General features: G+C 45.5%; 1 protein-coding gene across 1 annotated transcript in view; it reads left to right on the top strand.

Moving 5' to 3' along the window:
* Pkd1l1 (polycystic kidney disease 1 like 1) overlaps positions 1–16601 on the top strand; it is a 113896-nt gene that overhangs the window by 83268 nt on the left and 14027 nt on the right. Inside the window, exons 41-46 of the mRNA XM_013032942.1 lie at positions 4173–4283; positions 10502–10628; positions 11895–11978; positions 12475–12626; positions 13306–13540; positions 15706–15810. Coding sequence (XP_012888396.1) covers positions 4173–4283; positions 10502–10628; positions 11895–11978; positions 12475–12626; positions 13306–13540; positions 15706–15810 — 814 coding nt within the window. The remainder of the gene's footprint in view (positions 1–4172; positions 4284–10501; positions 10629–11894; positions 11979–12474; positions 12627–13305; positions 13541–15705; positions 15811–16601) is intronic.

The following is a 16601-nucleotide window of genomic DNA, read 5'->3' as shown; positions in this document are numbered from 1 at the left end:
TCAGATCTCAACATCCTGAGTAACTAGAATGACAGCCATGAGCCATCAGCACCCAGAAAAATCTGGAAACTTTTTTTTTACACATACAGAAGTACATACTTTCCCCCAGCATTCCAGCTTCCAGAAATAATAAGTAAAAACATGAGAATATCCATATAGGAGAAAAGTCATGTGGAGACTTGTGTAATGAGAGTCACTAGACGTACCTATGTGTCATCTGGGTCATCAGGTACATAGTGGGAGTTGCGCTCATCGTTGCACATGTGCTGTCCAACCAGACTCCAGACAGAGCCATTTAGAGCCTATGTGAGAGGCAACAGGTAGATGGATATGGGGGGGTAGGGGGTGGAGAATACCGCGGTACACCCAGTCGATTCATGACAGAGCATGAATGGGTGTGCATGTGGCTTTCCCTAGACAAAGCATGGGGTGATGGCTCAGACAGCTTTAGAAAAGAACTACTTATGGGGAGAAAAGGATTAAGATTTGTAAAACTTGGCATTAAAATTAAACTTACGACCTAACAAGCTTAATCCCAAAGGACAGAAAATCACTGGGAAGATAGGCACAGAGCCCTCTTCACAAGTTGCACTGGCCTGCGGAGCCACTGGTTCCTTCGTTATGAAGGTTGACTCACACAGTGGGGAAACCACGTTAAGACTCCAGTGATTTTCTAATTCTTTTGTTGTTGCGATCCTTCAGAAATGTTGTCCTTGGTAGGAGAAGAGGTACAGATGGTAGTTCAAAAATATTGACATAAGCCAGGTGCTGGTGGCTCATGTCTGTAACTTAGCTACTCAGGAGGCTGAGATCAGAGAATTGCAGTTCAAAGCCAGCCCAGTGAGGAAAGTCATTGAGATTCTTTTTTTTTTTTTTTTTTTTTTGGATGGCCGTGGGGCTTGAACTATGGGCCTGGGCGCTGTCCCTCAGCTCTTCAGCTCAAGGCTAGCGCTCTACCACTTGAGCTACAGCGCCACTTCCGGTTTTCTGGTGGTTTATTGGAGATAGGAGTCTCACGGTCTCTCCTGCCCGGGCTGGCTGATCCTCAGATCTCAGCCTCCTGAGTAGCTAGGATTACAGGCGTGAGCCACCAGCGCCCAGCTCATTGAGATTCTTATCTCCAAAGAGCCACCAGAAAACCAGAAAGTGGTGCTGTGGCAAAACAGCTCAGAGATATCACCCAGGCCCTGAGTTCAAGCCCTACAACTGATTTAAAGAAGTATCAGCACACTTTTTTGAATTAAAAAATATAGGTATGAGGTTTATTATATGTGAGGATCGTTGAAGAAATCACATTTTATAGATGTATCTGCTAATAAAAGAACTAGAAACAACCTAAGAGCAAGGAGCTCCTAGAACTTAGATTCTTAGCACATGCTGCTGCTGGGACTTGAATGCAGGGCCCCAAGTTCTCTCTTAGCTTTTTCCCTCAAGGCTGGAGCTCTACCATTTGAGCCCCACCTCCACGTAAAGATCGGCTGGTTAATTGGAGTTAAGAGTCTCTCCAATTTGTCTCACTGGCTTCAGTCCTTGATCCTCAAATCTCAGCCTCCTGAGTAGAAGGCTGTGAGCCACAGAGCCAGGTGCCAGTGGCTCAGGCCTGTAATCCTAGCTACTCAGGAGGCTGAGATTTGAGGATTATGGTTCAAAGCCAGCTCGGGCAGGAAAGTCAGTGAGACTCTTATTTCCAGGAAACCACTCAGAAAACTGGAAGTGGTCCTGTGGCTCAAGTGGTAGAGCACTAGCCTTGAGCTAAAGATTGAGGGACAGCATCCAGGCCCAGAGTTCAAGCCCCATGGCCAACAACAAAACAAAACAAACAGATATGAGCCATAGGTGCCTAGCTACAAATACCATTTTAAAGCAAAAAGAACCAAGGATCTGGAAGTAGAGCTGTGGCTCACTGTGGAGGGCACTAGCCTTCAGCAAAAGAGCTCAGGGACAGTCCTCAGGCCCTGAGTTCAAGCCCCACGACTGACAAACAAGTTAAAAAAGAAACAACTAAGAATCACTGATACGAGATCTGTGACAGGAAATATACAAAGTGAGCTCAGAATCTTTATTAATCAAGGAGGCAATTGAGAAAACTAGGGTCCTTACTGAAGAACTCAGCAGTCAATTGGAAGAGACTCATATTGGTCAAAGATGGGCTAGTTGGATACCAGATGAAGAATAGTAAGCATAATGAACTGAAGCTTATGCAGTGTATTCAAGGCCATGAGTTTAGGGTAACTGATCAATGTGGGCAGGTGCTCAGTAAACAATCTTTGACAAGGAAGTGAAATTGTCAGCCCTCCCTTCCCTAACACACTGTATGTGGGAAGCACAGGAGGGACAGGGGGTTCTCAGACAGATGTTCCAGTCAATAGTGGAGGGTGAATGATGGAATAAGAACTTGAACATTTTTGCAACCTTCAAGAAATAAATGAATGAATCCAGGCATTGTTCATAAACAACAGTGAAGGAGAGAGGGAGAGGGGGTTCTTGACACACATCTTTAACATGGCCTGCCCCAAACTGTTCAACCTTAATCAGATATTTTGTGTGTATGGGGGTAAGGTAGGCTGTTGTTGTGTTGTTGTTGTTATTTGTTTGTCTAGGCAATTTGCAGTTTATACAAAAACCACATTTTTTAAAATACCAAAAGAAAAAGATCGAGAAATCTACAGAACAACAACAACAAAAAAGTATCTATGGCTGGGAATGCAGCTTAGATCTAAATCAATACAGAAATACAGTGTGGATTGAATAAAAGACAATATATCTGTATTGCATTGGTATATGCAATCGCAATTGAAATCCCATAAGCTTTTTTTTCTCACTAGTCCTGGGGTTTGAACTCAGGGCCTGGGCACTGTCCCTAACTTCTTTTGCTCAAGGCTAGCACTCTACCACTTGAGCCATGGCACCACTTCTGGATTTTTCTATTTATGTGGCACTGGGGAATCGAACCCAGGGCTCCATGCATACTAGGCAAACAGACACTTTCCCAGCCCCTCCCATAAGTTTTTTTTTAAAAATAGATATTATTAGATGAATTTTTTTTTCTTGGTTAGTCTCAGGGTTTGAACTCAGTGTCTGGGCTCTGTCCCTGAGCTTTTGTGTTTAAGGCTAATATTCTACCGCTTGAGACACCGTTCAACTTCCAGTTTTCTGGTGGTTAATTAGAGATAGTTTCACAGACTTTCCTGCCCTGGATAGCTTCAAACTACAATCCTCAGATCTTAGCCTCCTGAGTAGCTAGGATTATAGGTGTGAGCTACCAAGATATTAGCAAATGGATTTTGCCATGTGTATGGGAAACAGAGGAACTGGAGAACCAAAGCAATTCTAAAGCAGAAGGTCAAAGGACTGACACTACAGAAACCAAGACTGGGTATTTGGTAGTAGAATAAAAAACATAGTAGAATGGACATAGGTGAGTGGAACAAAATAGCCAGGAAATAGAACCACACACAAATATGTTCAAGTGATTTGCACCTTTCAAGAAGATGCAAAGAAAATTCAAAGACTTGGGTTTTTTCAAAAATGGTGCTAGAAGCTGGGCATGGTAACTCATACTTATAATCATGGCTACTCAGGAGGCAGAGATTGAGAGGATCACATAGGCCAGGCTAGGCAAAAAAAAAGTTTTCAGGAGTCCATCTCAGTGGAAGAAGTTGAGGGATGTACTAGCACATGCCTTTCTTCTCAGCCTCAAGAAGACAAATTAGGAGGATTACAGTCCCAGCACAGGCTCACACTAAACAGCAAGATTCTATCTCAAAATACTATGTAAGAAGGGCTGGAGAGTGGTGCTGTGGCTCAAGCAGTAGAGCACTGGCCTTGAGCTGAAGAGCACAGGGACAGCGCCCAAGCCCAGAGTTCAAGCCCTACGATGGACCAAAAAAAAAAAAAAAAGATAAAGATAGAAGGGCTGGAGATGTGGTTCAGTAATAAGCACCTATCTAGCAAGCTGGAGGGTCTGAGTTCAGACCCCAGTACTACCAAAACAATGTTGGGAAAAGTAGATGTAGAGGGGAGAGAGGGAAAAGAAGTGAACCCCAATAAATTACACACTAAAGTTTCTTCCCAAGGACAAAAGCCCAGCTCCATGAGCAGGGTTGGGGAAACACCCAGCAGGTGCACACGGGATGCACAAAGATGCCAACTCAGGTTTGTTTTTCTCACAGAGACATCTGCATGTCCATCCTCACACTGCTTCTGCTTTTGCTGATAATCTATGGGAAAGTTTCCCCAGCGGAACGTTCTCTCAGTCAAGCTTTCCGGAAGAAATTTATGAGGTAGGAAATTTGAGGAACACCTGTAGACCTGGGGCGGGGGAGGAGACTGGTGTATTAATTCATGGCTGGTGCATGCCAAAAGGACCCCTGCAGTCAGGTCTCCAGAGGGGTCTCCTTCTTACTGTAGATAAGCTGCCACTTCGTCCTCCTCTAGAACAGACCAGGGAGCAAGTCAACCCTGCGCATTGTTTAGGCCACCCCTCTGTCTCATTTTACCCAGGCACAACTGAGGCCCAGAGAAAGATTAACCACATACCATATATGAACTCTAGGAAATCTTGTTAAATGTCTTCCTAGGAGACCTCTGTTCACAAATGTTGACCTTGTGCTAGCATCTCACTTGGGGGTCAATAACAAAACAGGGATGTCCCAAAACCCTTTAAATTCTGGACCCCAAAGTTTTATTTTCTGTATTCTTTTCAAAAACATCAGAGTTCTTCCACCAAAGCTATGGTCACAATGCAGAATACCTAATTTCAAACTGTCTGCAACAATACTCCCTCAAGTGTACTGCTACTTTTGGGCTGGGAATGTGGCTCAGTGGTAGAGTGCTTGCCTAGCATGCATGAAGTCCTAGGTTCGATTCCTCAGTACCACATACACAGAAAAAGCCAGAAGTGGCACTGTGGCTCAAGTGGTGGAGTGCTAGCCTTGAGCAAAAGAAGTTCAGGGCAGTGCCCAGGCCTTGAGTTCAAGTGCCAGGATTGGCAAAAAAAAAAAAAAAGAGTACTGCTGCTTTTCAAGTCTATTCCTTTCCTTCTGTGTGTGTGTGTGTGTGCGTGTGTGTGTGTGTGTGTGTGTGTGTGTGTGTGTGATTCCTGAACTCAGTGTCTGGGAGCTGTCTTTGAGCTTTTATACTCAAGCTTAGCACTCTACTACTTGAGCCACAGTGTATGTGTGTGTGTGTGTCTGTGTCTGTGTCTGTGTCTGTGTGTGTGATTCCTGAACTCAGTGTCTGGGAGCTGTCCTTGAGCTTTTATACTCAAGCTTAGCACTCTACTACTTGAGCCACAGCTCTACTTTTGGCTCTTTGGGTGGTTAATTGGAGATAAGAGCCACAGACTTTCTTACCTGGCAGGAAAGTTCATGAGCCTCTTATCTCCAATTAATCACAGAAAAAGCCAGAACTGGTGTTGTAACTCAAAGATCTTAGGAACAATGCCTAGGCCCAGGGTTCAAGGACCAGGAATGGCAAAAATAAAAATGAATCATTTTTATTTCCTGCAAGATTGTTATTGATATACAATGAGGTAGTGACTAGCAAATGTCACCCTTTATTAGTTACCAGTTTGCCAATACTAGAGTTTGACTTCAGGGCCTCAGACTTGCTCATTTTGCTTGGCTGGTGTTCTACCACATGAACTATGCCACCAGTCTAGGCTTTTGCTTGTTATTTTGGAGATGGAGTCTAGCAGACTTCTGCTTAGGCTGGCTTCAAACTGCTATGCTCTGTATCTCAGCCTCCAGAGTGGGTAGATTGCAGGTGCCCATCCTTCCTATTTTTATGACTCACTAACAAGGTAAAACCTGGAAGTCACCTTTCAATGACTCTGTACTCTTTCTAGTAACTCGGTAATCTTATTTCCTATTGCCAAGCACTCTCCAAGTACAGCTAACTGGTGTTTTCTACTTGCCTATTTGCAAATGTAGCAGTTACTTCAGGACTGACTTGTCAGCTGTCCTCTCTGAGCAGGTGCACAGACCAGACCACTAGATGATGCTGTGAGACAAATTAAGGGGTGATGTGGGAAGGTCGCTCTAGAAGTAGAAGTCAAGATTCAACAACTGCTGACTCTAGCTAATTCGTTTTTCATCTCATATTTCCTCAGTGAACAGTCTTTGATGTTTCTCATATGAATGGTTGCCTCTTGCAATTCCCAGCAGAAACATCGCAGCTGTCATAATATTTGTGAGCCTGAGATGTGTCCATAGACTACTCTGCTGTTGACCACTTCCTGTGCATGTTCTGAGTGCTCTCCTGATCCTCCTCCCCATCCCACAACTAATCCTAAAACACAGACGTTGGAGGGTCTGAGTGAAGCCCCGAAGTGGAATCAGGGATTGAGCCCTTGGCTTTCTAAGGGCTCCTGGGTAATTTGCCATCTTTTGGCTGTGGGCTGTAGTATCTTCCTCGGTGAAAGGAGGAGGAGTCTCTCCTCTGCACAAAATATTATCATGCTGTGGGACTCATATTTATATTGTATTTGGAGTGCTTCTGAACTCAATAAAGTCTCATAAATTCCAAGTAAAGGGGCTGGGAAGGTGGCTTAGTGGTAGAGCGCTTGCCTTGCATGCATGAGGCCCTGGGTTCGATTCCTCAGCACCACATAAGCAAAAAGAAAAAAGCTGGAAGTGGTGCTGTGGCTCAAGTGGTAGAGTGCTAGCCTTGAGCTGAAGAGCTGAGGGACAGCACCCCGGCTCAGAGTTCAGGCCCCACGACCAGACCCCCCCCAAAAAAAAAATTCCAAGTAAAACCAAACAAAAACCAACCCAGTAAAGCACCATGCTCCAAACAAAAGCCAAACACGGACAGTAATAGTTGGCTTTTTTCCACCTTGCTTAGCTGGCTTTGTAGGTTTTTAAAATATTATTGCTGTAATTAACACAGTCAGGGCCAGAATATTATTGGGTTCTTGGGTTCATGTCTCCCCTTTAGTGTGCTGGAAACAAGGAGGAAGTCAGTTCTTGGTATGGGGTGTCTCAGTGTTGAGTCCCACTCAGGCCTTTCTTGATTTTGTTTCGTTGATATTACCCCAGCAGAGGACAGGGGTCCAGAAGCAACAACATTTCTCCAAACACTGTGCATACCTGGGATGCAGACATAGCTAAGTGGGAGAGTACTCCCTGAGTAGCTGTGATTACAGGCATGGCCACCAGTACCTGGCTTGAATACATAGTCTGACCAAGGTAACAGTAGAAAGTAGAACTGAGAAAAGCACCCATCCAAAGACCCATGTAGGTCAGACTTCCAAATGGAAAACCAAGGAAGACCAAATGCTGGAATGGGAGAGAAAAAGGAAATAAAACCAATTCAATAAATTGGTTCTCAAAACATTTATATGTCAATGATCTTTCTTTGCCCTTGGTTTCCTTTTATGTTGTCATAACATGAAGGTTTGGCAATACTTTTTTTTCAAAATGTTCCCTCAATCTTTAGCAGCCTATCTGCCTGAGCCCTCTGCTGAGGCTGTGGGCTTGGTGGGGTGTTGATTCACTGTCCGCCATTCTGGTCTTGCAGGATAGAGATTCCTAATGGTAGCGTTTGCCTGCCGGTTCCTCTGGTAGAAATGCTCCCAGTAAGATGACGCTAAACAGGAGTCAGTAATTGTGTCCACACTGGTTTGCAGCCTGGTGGGAGCTGGCCCCAGCACCTCCCTCTGTCACCCAGCTTTGCTTCCAAGTCCAATCTGCCCAAGTCATGGACAGACAGTTGAAGAACTGTCTGTCAGGCTGGGAACATGGCTTAGTGGTAGAGTGCTTGCCTAGCATGTATGAAGCCCTGATTTTGGGTCCTCAGTACCACATCAACAGAAAAAGCCAGAAATGGCACTGTGGCTCAAGTGGTAGATGATAGTCTTGAGCAAAAAGAAGCTCAGGGACAGTGCTCAGACCCTGAAGAAAAACAAACTGTCTCTCTATCCTTTGGAGTAGTCTTGTTTCTGGAATCTAAGGTTCCTACCGTGTGTCCTCCTACTGAAAAACTGGGAAACAGACGTGCGTGGAAGGAAAGCTGGTCCTGAGGAAAATAGAGGAGACCTTTCTGTCTCAAACTTCATCCTTGGGGGAATGAAGAGACTTTAGGGGACACACTGAGTCACAGCGAGACAGCAAGTAGGAAAACCCCATGCTGGGAAAGTCTTGTGCAGGTCTGTGAGCTTCCCTCTGCTCTGGCAGGAGACATACAATGGACTTGGCTTCCCTGAGGTCAGTCTGCTTAACCTAGGGAAGAACCTCTCTTCAGCAAAAGGATGAGGGAGAAGGAGGAGGAGACAGTCACATGAATCCTTTGCTACAATCTGGACAATATTGTGTGTACTTGGATGACTTGAACTTATATCCTTTCCTCCCTGTTTTTTTTTTGGACAGGGTTGGGATTTGAACTCAGGACTTTTCTCTAGTTGGGAAGATGCTGTACCAATTGAACCACACTTCTGACCCTTTTTCCTTTTAGTTAGTTTGTAGATAGGCTCTTGTGCTTTTTGCCTTAGATGGTGATCCTCCTACCTATGTCTCTGGCATTGCTAGGATTATAGACATCCTCTACCACACCCAGCTTGTTGGTTGAGATGGGATCTCCCTAACTTTTTCCCCCTGTTCTGCCCTTGAACCCTGATCCTCCCAGTCTCCACTTTCTATGTAAGCTGAGATTACAGACATGCATCACCACATGTGATCTTGAAGTTGATACTCTTTTCTAATGTCTTATCACTCTCTCCAGTGAAATCAATTCCTCTGAGAAGTATTTTAACCTCTTCTTTTCATGGAGAAAGATCTGGATTAAACGGCCACATCAGACTTGTCTCTACTTGCTGAGCATGCATGCTGTATTATCCTCCTTTATTCATCCTTCATCCTCCCATCCAAGGATGAGAGGTTTGGAGCTGTAGGTGAGAGGCGTTTGGCTTTCTCCGGGAATCTGTAGTCTCTTTTCCTTTCCTGCTGCACGACCGTTGCACAGGTGCCCGTCGCTGTGTGAGTGAGCTGAGGCGCCACACCTGGTCAGTGTGCGATAGTTTCAGTGCCCCTTCAATCCACACCCCACGTTAACAGGAAGGGCACACCTGACACGAGCAGAAGGCTGCGATGGTGGAGGGCCACGTACAGTTCATGCAGTGCTTGCCTGGAGAACGCTTCCACCCCCACCATGAAGGTCAGGCAATGCCGCACTTGTGTACCTACCCCTGCTCATGGCTGCTCACGGCCATCCTGCAGGCAGGTTACACACCAGCCAGGCCCCTTCAGCAGCCAGGCAGAGGGAGGCTGAGCCTTGACCCCTGTGTCCAGAGCCCCTGTCTATTCCTCACCCTGAGCTCTCTGCCCAGTCTTGTGGGCCTCCATACTTCCTCAGATGACCATGTGGCTCCTCCCTCAGGGCCTTCAGGGCTTTGCTGAGGTGTCACCTCATATTGCTGCATCCTGTGGCCATGTGAACTACAATTTCTACCTACCCTCCCACCTCCCACTTCACTTCCTGTCCACCGTCACTCCTGCTTCTTCTCATTCATATCTATCACTTTGTTCTATGCGAACATGCTCCTCAACTTATGATGGGTTTTGTCACAATAAACCCATGGCAAATGGGAACTAGCCTAAGTAAAAAGAAAAAATTAAAGCACTGATTAGAGGGTACCAGCAGCTGACACCTATAATCCTAGCTACTCAGGAGGCTGAGATCTGAGGATTGTGGTTCAAAGCCAGTCCAAGCAGAAAAGGTCCATGAGACTTTATCTCCAATTAACCATCAAACAGCCAGAAGTAGAGTTGTGGTTCAAGTGATAGAATGCTATCCTTGAGCAAAAAAGCTCAGGAACAGTGCCCAGACCCTGAGTTCAAGCCCTAGTAATCACACACACACACACACACACACACACACACACACACACACACACACACACACAGATTACAGTCAGCTGGGCCTAGCCAGCACCCTATCTCAGTCAGCCTGTTCTGACATGCTTAAAGCACTCTGGTTCACCTACAGTTGGGCAACTTCACTTAACAGGATTCTCCTTTAGACTCACATGCAGAATGTCTCATGGAATTTCTTGAATACTGGGCTGAAAGTGAATGATTGATGAATGAACTCCACAGTTCTGTAAAGTCAAACAATCATAAGGTGAACCTTTGTTGTTGGGGAGCATCTGTGTATCTTCCTTGTTAATCCATTTCCCCATACCAAGCAAGAAATTAATTTTCCACTTTCCAGTGCCTAGGAAGTGTCTGATATAGTTGCACAGTGATATGTCTCAAATGAATGAATTAATGAATGAAACAATGAGTGAGTGCCTTTCTCACTATTCTATCTTCTCTCCTGACACCTGGGAACAAAGTGAATCCCAGGCTTTGAGCCATATGTTGCCAACAGTTTTGGTTTCGTGTCCCTAGAGTACCTGAAATCTGCATGTCAGAAAAATTGGCAAGAAAGAACATTTCTATGCTAACTTCGAATTGTTTTCCTGAATGCACAAACAACGTTTTGCTTTTGTTGTCCAATTAAGAGAGGCCAGGAATTACCTAGGGGACCTGAGAGGCCCTGATGGCTGGTGGGACTGGTGTGTGACCGCGCTGCTGGACGGACTGTACCCAGAAGGCCTCTCTGCTGCTGGCCAGGTGCCTAGGGCTCAGGTGTGTGGTCCTGCCTCTCCACCTCTCAAGTGTGCCACGGGAAGTGGGCCCAGCTACACAGCCATGTAAGGCTTTGAATGGCTATGTTGGTTGCAGGGCCATGGCTTTGCCCCCAGGGAGCTCCCATTACTCTCCAGGTTCATTTACCTCTCCCACCCCTCCCTGAGCTGTGTGGGACTCCAGGCTCCATGTTTATAAGCCCCATCTGGCCCCGGGGACACACATAGAGAATCATAGGGCTGAATGGGTGCAGAGCGAGTCCATGGCAGATTCTGGTTTCCAGTGTGGACTCGCATGACAAGGGACACTAGCAATGTCCCCAGGTCAGAGGAGGGGCAAAGGTATAAGAAAGAAGAATCAAAGAAGGTTTGGAAAGAGACAAGCAGGTCACAAGTTTAAAAATGAAAAGAATAGCTTTTTATAAATATCCCATTCCTTGCTCCTTGTCTTATTTTCTCCCTTCCTTCTAAAAAGAAAAAGGAGTTGATATCTTAGCCAGGTATAGTGGTTCACACCTGTAATGCTAACTACTTGGAAGGAACACAGTTCCAAGACGGTCCAAGCTGAAAAGTTTGGGTGAGCCCATCTCAATAAGAAAACTGAGCTACACAGAACTCATAAATGCTATAGACCACGATAGACAATTTGCCCCATGAAAGTTAGAATGCGTTTGTGACTTTAACTAAGCATCACCATCCCACAATACTGTGAAGTTTGGGAAATTATACAATCACTTAATCACAATAAAGAATTTGAGAAAAAGGAAAAGAAAACTGAGCTAGTGCTGTGTGCCTCTCATTGCCAACAGATTTCATTTCATGTCCCTAGAATACTGCAGGAGAATGCTAGACCAGTGGCTAGGGCAAAAGGTAAGACCCTATCTCAAAAAAAAAAAAAAAAGCAAAGAAGAATCAAGAGGTAGAGTGTCTGCCTAATAACTGCAAAGCCCCACGTTTAATATAAGTAAACAAAATCTGGCAATATCTTTGAGTTGTATTCCTCAAGTACTATTTTTCACTTCATTTTTATTGGATTCTATGTGATATCATGAGATAACAACAATGACGAAATCTGAAGAGATCAAAATAAAGATCATGAGAAGTTGTGGAGACTGAAATGTCATTCGAATGCTAGTCTTTTCTCCAGATGAGGCTGGGGAGGGAGGGAGTGTCTTAAAGTGTTGGTGGAAATGTAGTGGGTCCCTCGTCCAAGCTCCCCCAGCCTTTGTAGAAATTTTAATATTCTGAGTCTCTCTTCTTCTTTCAGCCAGGAGCTCTTGGAGGAAAATGCTACCTCCTCGGTACCCCTGTGATCAAGCAGCTCAAAGTCTTTCCCTGTGGTCCATGCAAGGTGAAGCTCTGCTTCTAAACAGGAATTGAGTTTGAAAACTTTGGGAGACACTGAGGCTGGGAATGGATAGATGTGTTGGCATCCTCAGAGCTGAGAGTGACTGGAAATTGCCAGGCACCGGGGTGGAGTGGGAGGAGATAGAGGAAGACTCACCTTCCTCTTCCTCTTTCCAAACACCTCTTAGAGTCTGGTTTACTATATCCACTGGACTTGGTGCTGTACGCAAACAAGGCAGGATTTTTAATCTAAAGATAAAATGTTTACCTTTTTTTTTTCATGTGGAGAAGGGGCTGCCTTAGGAGGAGAGTTTTACCTGTATCATCCCCCTTTTGGGAAAATCTGCAGCTTGTCCCATAGAGTCTCAGGTTGGAGTCTTCAGTACATAGTATCTTGTTCCTTCTGGCTCCTCCAGTGTACAGCACAATGGGGGAGCCACAATGCAGGCAGACTTGGGGTGGAGATTGACAGCTTCTTCTGATTGGTGGTTTTGTTCCAGTCTCCCAGGCCATTCTGGATGTTCATTGGAGGCTCTGATCCCATGTGTCGCCCTGAAACCCAAGGCCTTGCGAATCAAAGTGTGGTCTCCTGTAGTCCTGAGGCCTGTGGGGCCAGAAAAGAGGCCTGTGTGCATAGCCTGGGCAGAACAAGGTGAGCGTCCATTGGGGGGAGGCTGCAGGGCAAATCCCAGTCCAGGCACTGATTAGTAAAAATGTGATTGCTTTAAACAGTGGAGTCCATTGTAAAGAGAAAAAAAGAGGCAACTGAATATTCTAGACACTGGACATTTCTCCTCCATTTGTACATTGTACAAATCAGAACAGAAGCCCTAATTTAGCCAGGATGCCATCCATCGTTGTTGCTGCTGGGAAGGGGGGAGAAGCAAAGAGAGAGGAATTTACTGTCACCAACAGAGTCCTCAAGACACAGAGAACCATTTGTCCAGCGCCTTAATGGTCCAGTGTTAGCTGGGCACTGTTGGCCCATGCCTGTAATCCTAGCTACTCGGGTGACTGAGATCAGATGATTGCAGTTCAAAACCAGCCCAGGTGGAAAAGTCCATGAGACTCTTATGTCCAATAAGCTACCAAAAAAAAAGTCAGAAGTGGAGCTGTGACTCAAGTGGTAGAGTGCTAGCTTGAGTGAAAAAGCTCAGGGACAGTGCTCAATCCCTAAGATCAAGCCTCAGGACAAAGCTTCCGTGTCGTTTGTCCTTGTGCAAGCTTGCAGGAGGTGTTCTAAGCACTGCACTCCAGCCGGGTTTTTCTGGGGACTTCAAAGCCTTGCTCCATCTCCCCCAACCCTCCTCTCAGTATGTGCTGCTTTCCAGGCCCAAAGCCCATGCAGCCCTGGCTGCCCTGAGGGCCAGCAGGTGGATTGACCAGAGCACCAGGGCAGTGTCTGTGCACTTCACCCTCTACAACCCCGCAGCCCGACTCTTCTCCAGCGTGACCCTGAGTGTGGAGATTCTCCCTACTGGAGGCCTGACCCCCTCTTTCCTAGTGCAATCCTTCAGCATCTTCCATAGTGACTCAGCCCCCCAGTACTATCTCATGCTTCTCAAGGTGAGTTCACCTGCTTCTCTGGCCTCCTGAATGAACACACGGAGGCCGGCCTTCCCCTGGCCTGGGCACCCTCACTGGCTAACATATCCTGCTAATCACACCCTTGTCATGTTCCCATCATGCCAGCATGCCAGGAGGCATCACAGGAAGTCTTGTTTTGTTTTTTGTTTTTTTTTGGGTCCGGTCGTGGGCCCTGAACTCTGGGCCTGGGCACTGTCCCTCAGCTCTTCAGCTCAAGGCTAGTGCTCTACCACTTGAGCCACAGCACCACTTCCGGCTTTTTTTTCTTTTTGCTTATGTGGTACTGAGGAATCGAACCCAGGGCCTCATGAATGCAAGGCAAGCGCTCTACCACTGAGCCACCTTCCCAGCCCAATCACAGGAAGTCTTGAGGCCTGGGAAATACTGCCCCCGAATGGAGAGACCAATCTCATACAAGTGGCCCAAATGTAGGGCTGTCAACAGACTTAGTAGGAGGTTTAGGGCTGGGATCTAAGTCTCTCATGGGTCTCTACCAGCTTCTGCTGTCTTAATAAAATATAATCACCTCCCCACCACACACAAACACACACACCACCATCCAGTCACACCTTCTATAGGTTCAACTTGCAGTCAGCTGTGGTCAGAATACATGAAATGGAAGATTCCTGAAATAATCCTTAAGTTTTAAGTCATTTTAGTCCTTCTATTTTTATTGTTTTTTCTTGTTCATCTTTCATGGGGGCAAATTTCTAAATTCAACTTCATCATAGTTTCAGATGTATAGGAAACAACACAGTATATGTGAGGTTGGGTGAAGGTTCAAGCATTTGTGGGGAGGCAGTCTGAATAAAAGAAATTACTGTCGGGCTGGGAAGGTGGCTTCGTGGTAGAGCGCTTGCTTTGTATGCATGAGGCCCTGGGTTCGATTCCTCAGCACTACATAAGCAAAAAGAAAAAAGCAGGAAGTGGTGCTGTGGCTCAAGTGGTAGAGCGCTAGCCTTGAGCTGAAGAGCTGAGGGACAGCGTTCAGGCCCACGACCGGACCCCAAAAAAAAAAAAGAAGAAAAAAAAAAAAGAGATGCCTGTACAAAGGCTGGGTGACTTAAATAGAAGACATTTATTTAGCACAGTTCAGGATGCTGGAGGTCTAAGATGAAGCTGCTGAAAAGGTGGTGCTCTGGTGACGGTTGCCTTCTTGACTTGTGGGAGCTAGACTCCTCCCTGTATCCTCATGTGGCCACTTCATTTTGCAAGTGAATGAGCATGGAGCACATGAGGTCTCTGGGATCTACATGTATAAGGCCATGCAGGACCAGGGCCCCACCCTCCTGCAGTTATTTAACCTTTTTTTTTGTTGTTGTTGGTCGTAGGGCTTGAACTCTGGGCCTGGGCGCTGTCCCTCAGCTCTTCAACTCAAGGCTAGCACTCTACCACTTGAGCCACAGTGCCACTTCCGTTTTTCTGGTGGCCACTTCCCGTTTTCTGGTGGTTTATTGGAGATCAGAGTCTCACCGACTTTCCTGCCCGGCTGGCTTTAAACTGTGATCTTCAGATCTGAGCCTCCGGAGTAGCTAGGATTACAGGCGTGAGCCACGGGCGCCCGGCATCATTTTTTTTTTCTTTTTTGTGGTCCCATCTCCAAGTATAAATCACACAGGGTGCTTAAGCTCCAAACTACATTGGAAAAGGGGGAGGGGCGCATCAACCTTCAGGAGACTGCTTTTTGGTCACATCAAAGCAAGTGGTACTGCAGTGCCATATTTTAAACCATCAGAAGTGACATACAGACACCTCGATGAGCACTTTTGCTCATCAAGAATGTTCATGTCACGTATGTCATATGTATACATGAAGACTGACTTTTTTGAGCATGCTAAGGAGAGAGAGAGGAGACTTGTCTGAGTGTTCTGTGTTTGGTTTTTGATGCCAGTACTGGGGCATGAACTCAGGGCCTCTTGCAAGGCTTTTTCACTTAAGGCTGGTGCTGCTTGAGCCACAACTCCATTTCTGGTTCTTTGCTGGTTAGTTGGAGATAGGAGTCTCACAGACTTTTGGAAAAGTTCTGCCTGGGCTGGCTTCAAACTGTGATTCTCAGGTCTCAGCCTCATGAGTAGCTAGGGGTGTGAGCCACCAGCTCACACAGAGTTGTTGTCTATCTTGGCTATGTGTGGTCTCTCTACCAGCTCATCTTCCTGGTGCTCCACTTGGCCCACCTCTGCCTTCAGCTCTGTGGGACTGCTGAGGAGGGTCTCCTCAGCTGCTGGCGGAAGCCCAGAACCTGGCTCGAGGTAGGCTTCCATGGGTCATCTCTGTTCTGAAATTCAGTATGATAATACTATATGATCTTATTGTTTTATATGCTATGTTATAGTTGTTACATATTGTGTAATCATATAATTATATATAATATATAATCACATAATTATATATAATTTTATTATATATATATTTATTATGTCATCTTAATATATAAGTGTCTAGTATTATAATATATAGCATATTGTGTAAATCATATATTATGAATACTACATATACTATATATTAATAAACATATTACTATTTTACTATATATAATATACAGTATAATATTCAATACATATTTATATGTAGTATATTACATAATATATGGCATATACAATATAATCTATCAATGTCAAATGTATTATAGCATATCTATTATATATGATATATTATTGTTATGTACAATATGGTCTATGTAATATCTACTATATAATAGATATATCATTATAATAACACACTCATGATAAAATGAATTTTTGTGTCTATATAACTTTTTTTTTTTTGGCGCCATTCCTGGGGCTTGAACTCTGGGCCTGGGCGCTGTCCCTGAGCTCTTCTGCTCAAGGCTAGCGCTCTACCACACAAGCCACGCAGCTCCACGTCTGTCCACGTCTGGTTAACTGAGATGAGAGTCTCACAGACGCTCCTGCCCGGCTGATGTTGAGCGTCCGATCTCAGCCTCCTGGGTGCTGGGAGGACGGGCTCGTCTGCAGGTGCGTCCTGCAGGGGTCAGCTGCGTCCTTCCGAGCTGACCGCGTCCTCCCCTCGGTGCCTTGCA

The sequence above is a fragment of the Dipodomys ordii genome, unplaced genomic scaffold (genome assembly GCF_000151885.1).
Source record: "Dipodomys ordii isolate 6190 unplaced genomic scaffold, Dord_2.0 Scaffold160, whole genome shotgun sequence".
Taxonomy (NCBI): domain Eukaryota; kingdom Metazoa; phylum Chordata; class Mammalia; order Rodentia; family Heteromyidae; genus Dipodomys; species Dipodomys ordii.
Note: the sequence above shows the minus strand (reverse complement) of the source record. Positions and strands in the feature narration are given on the sequence as shown.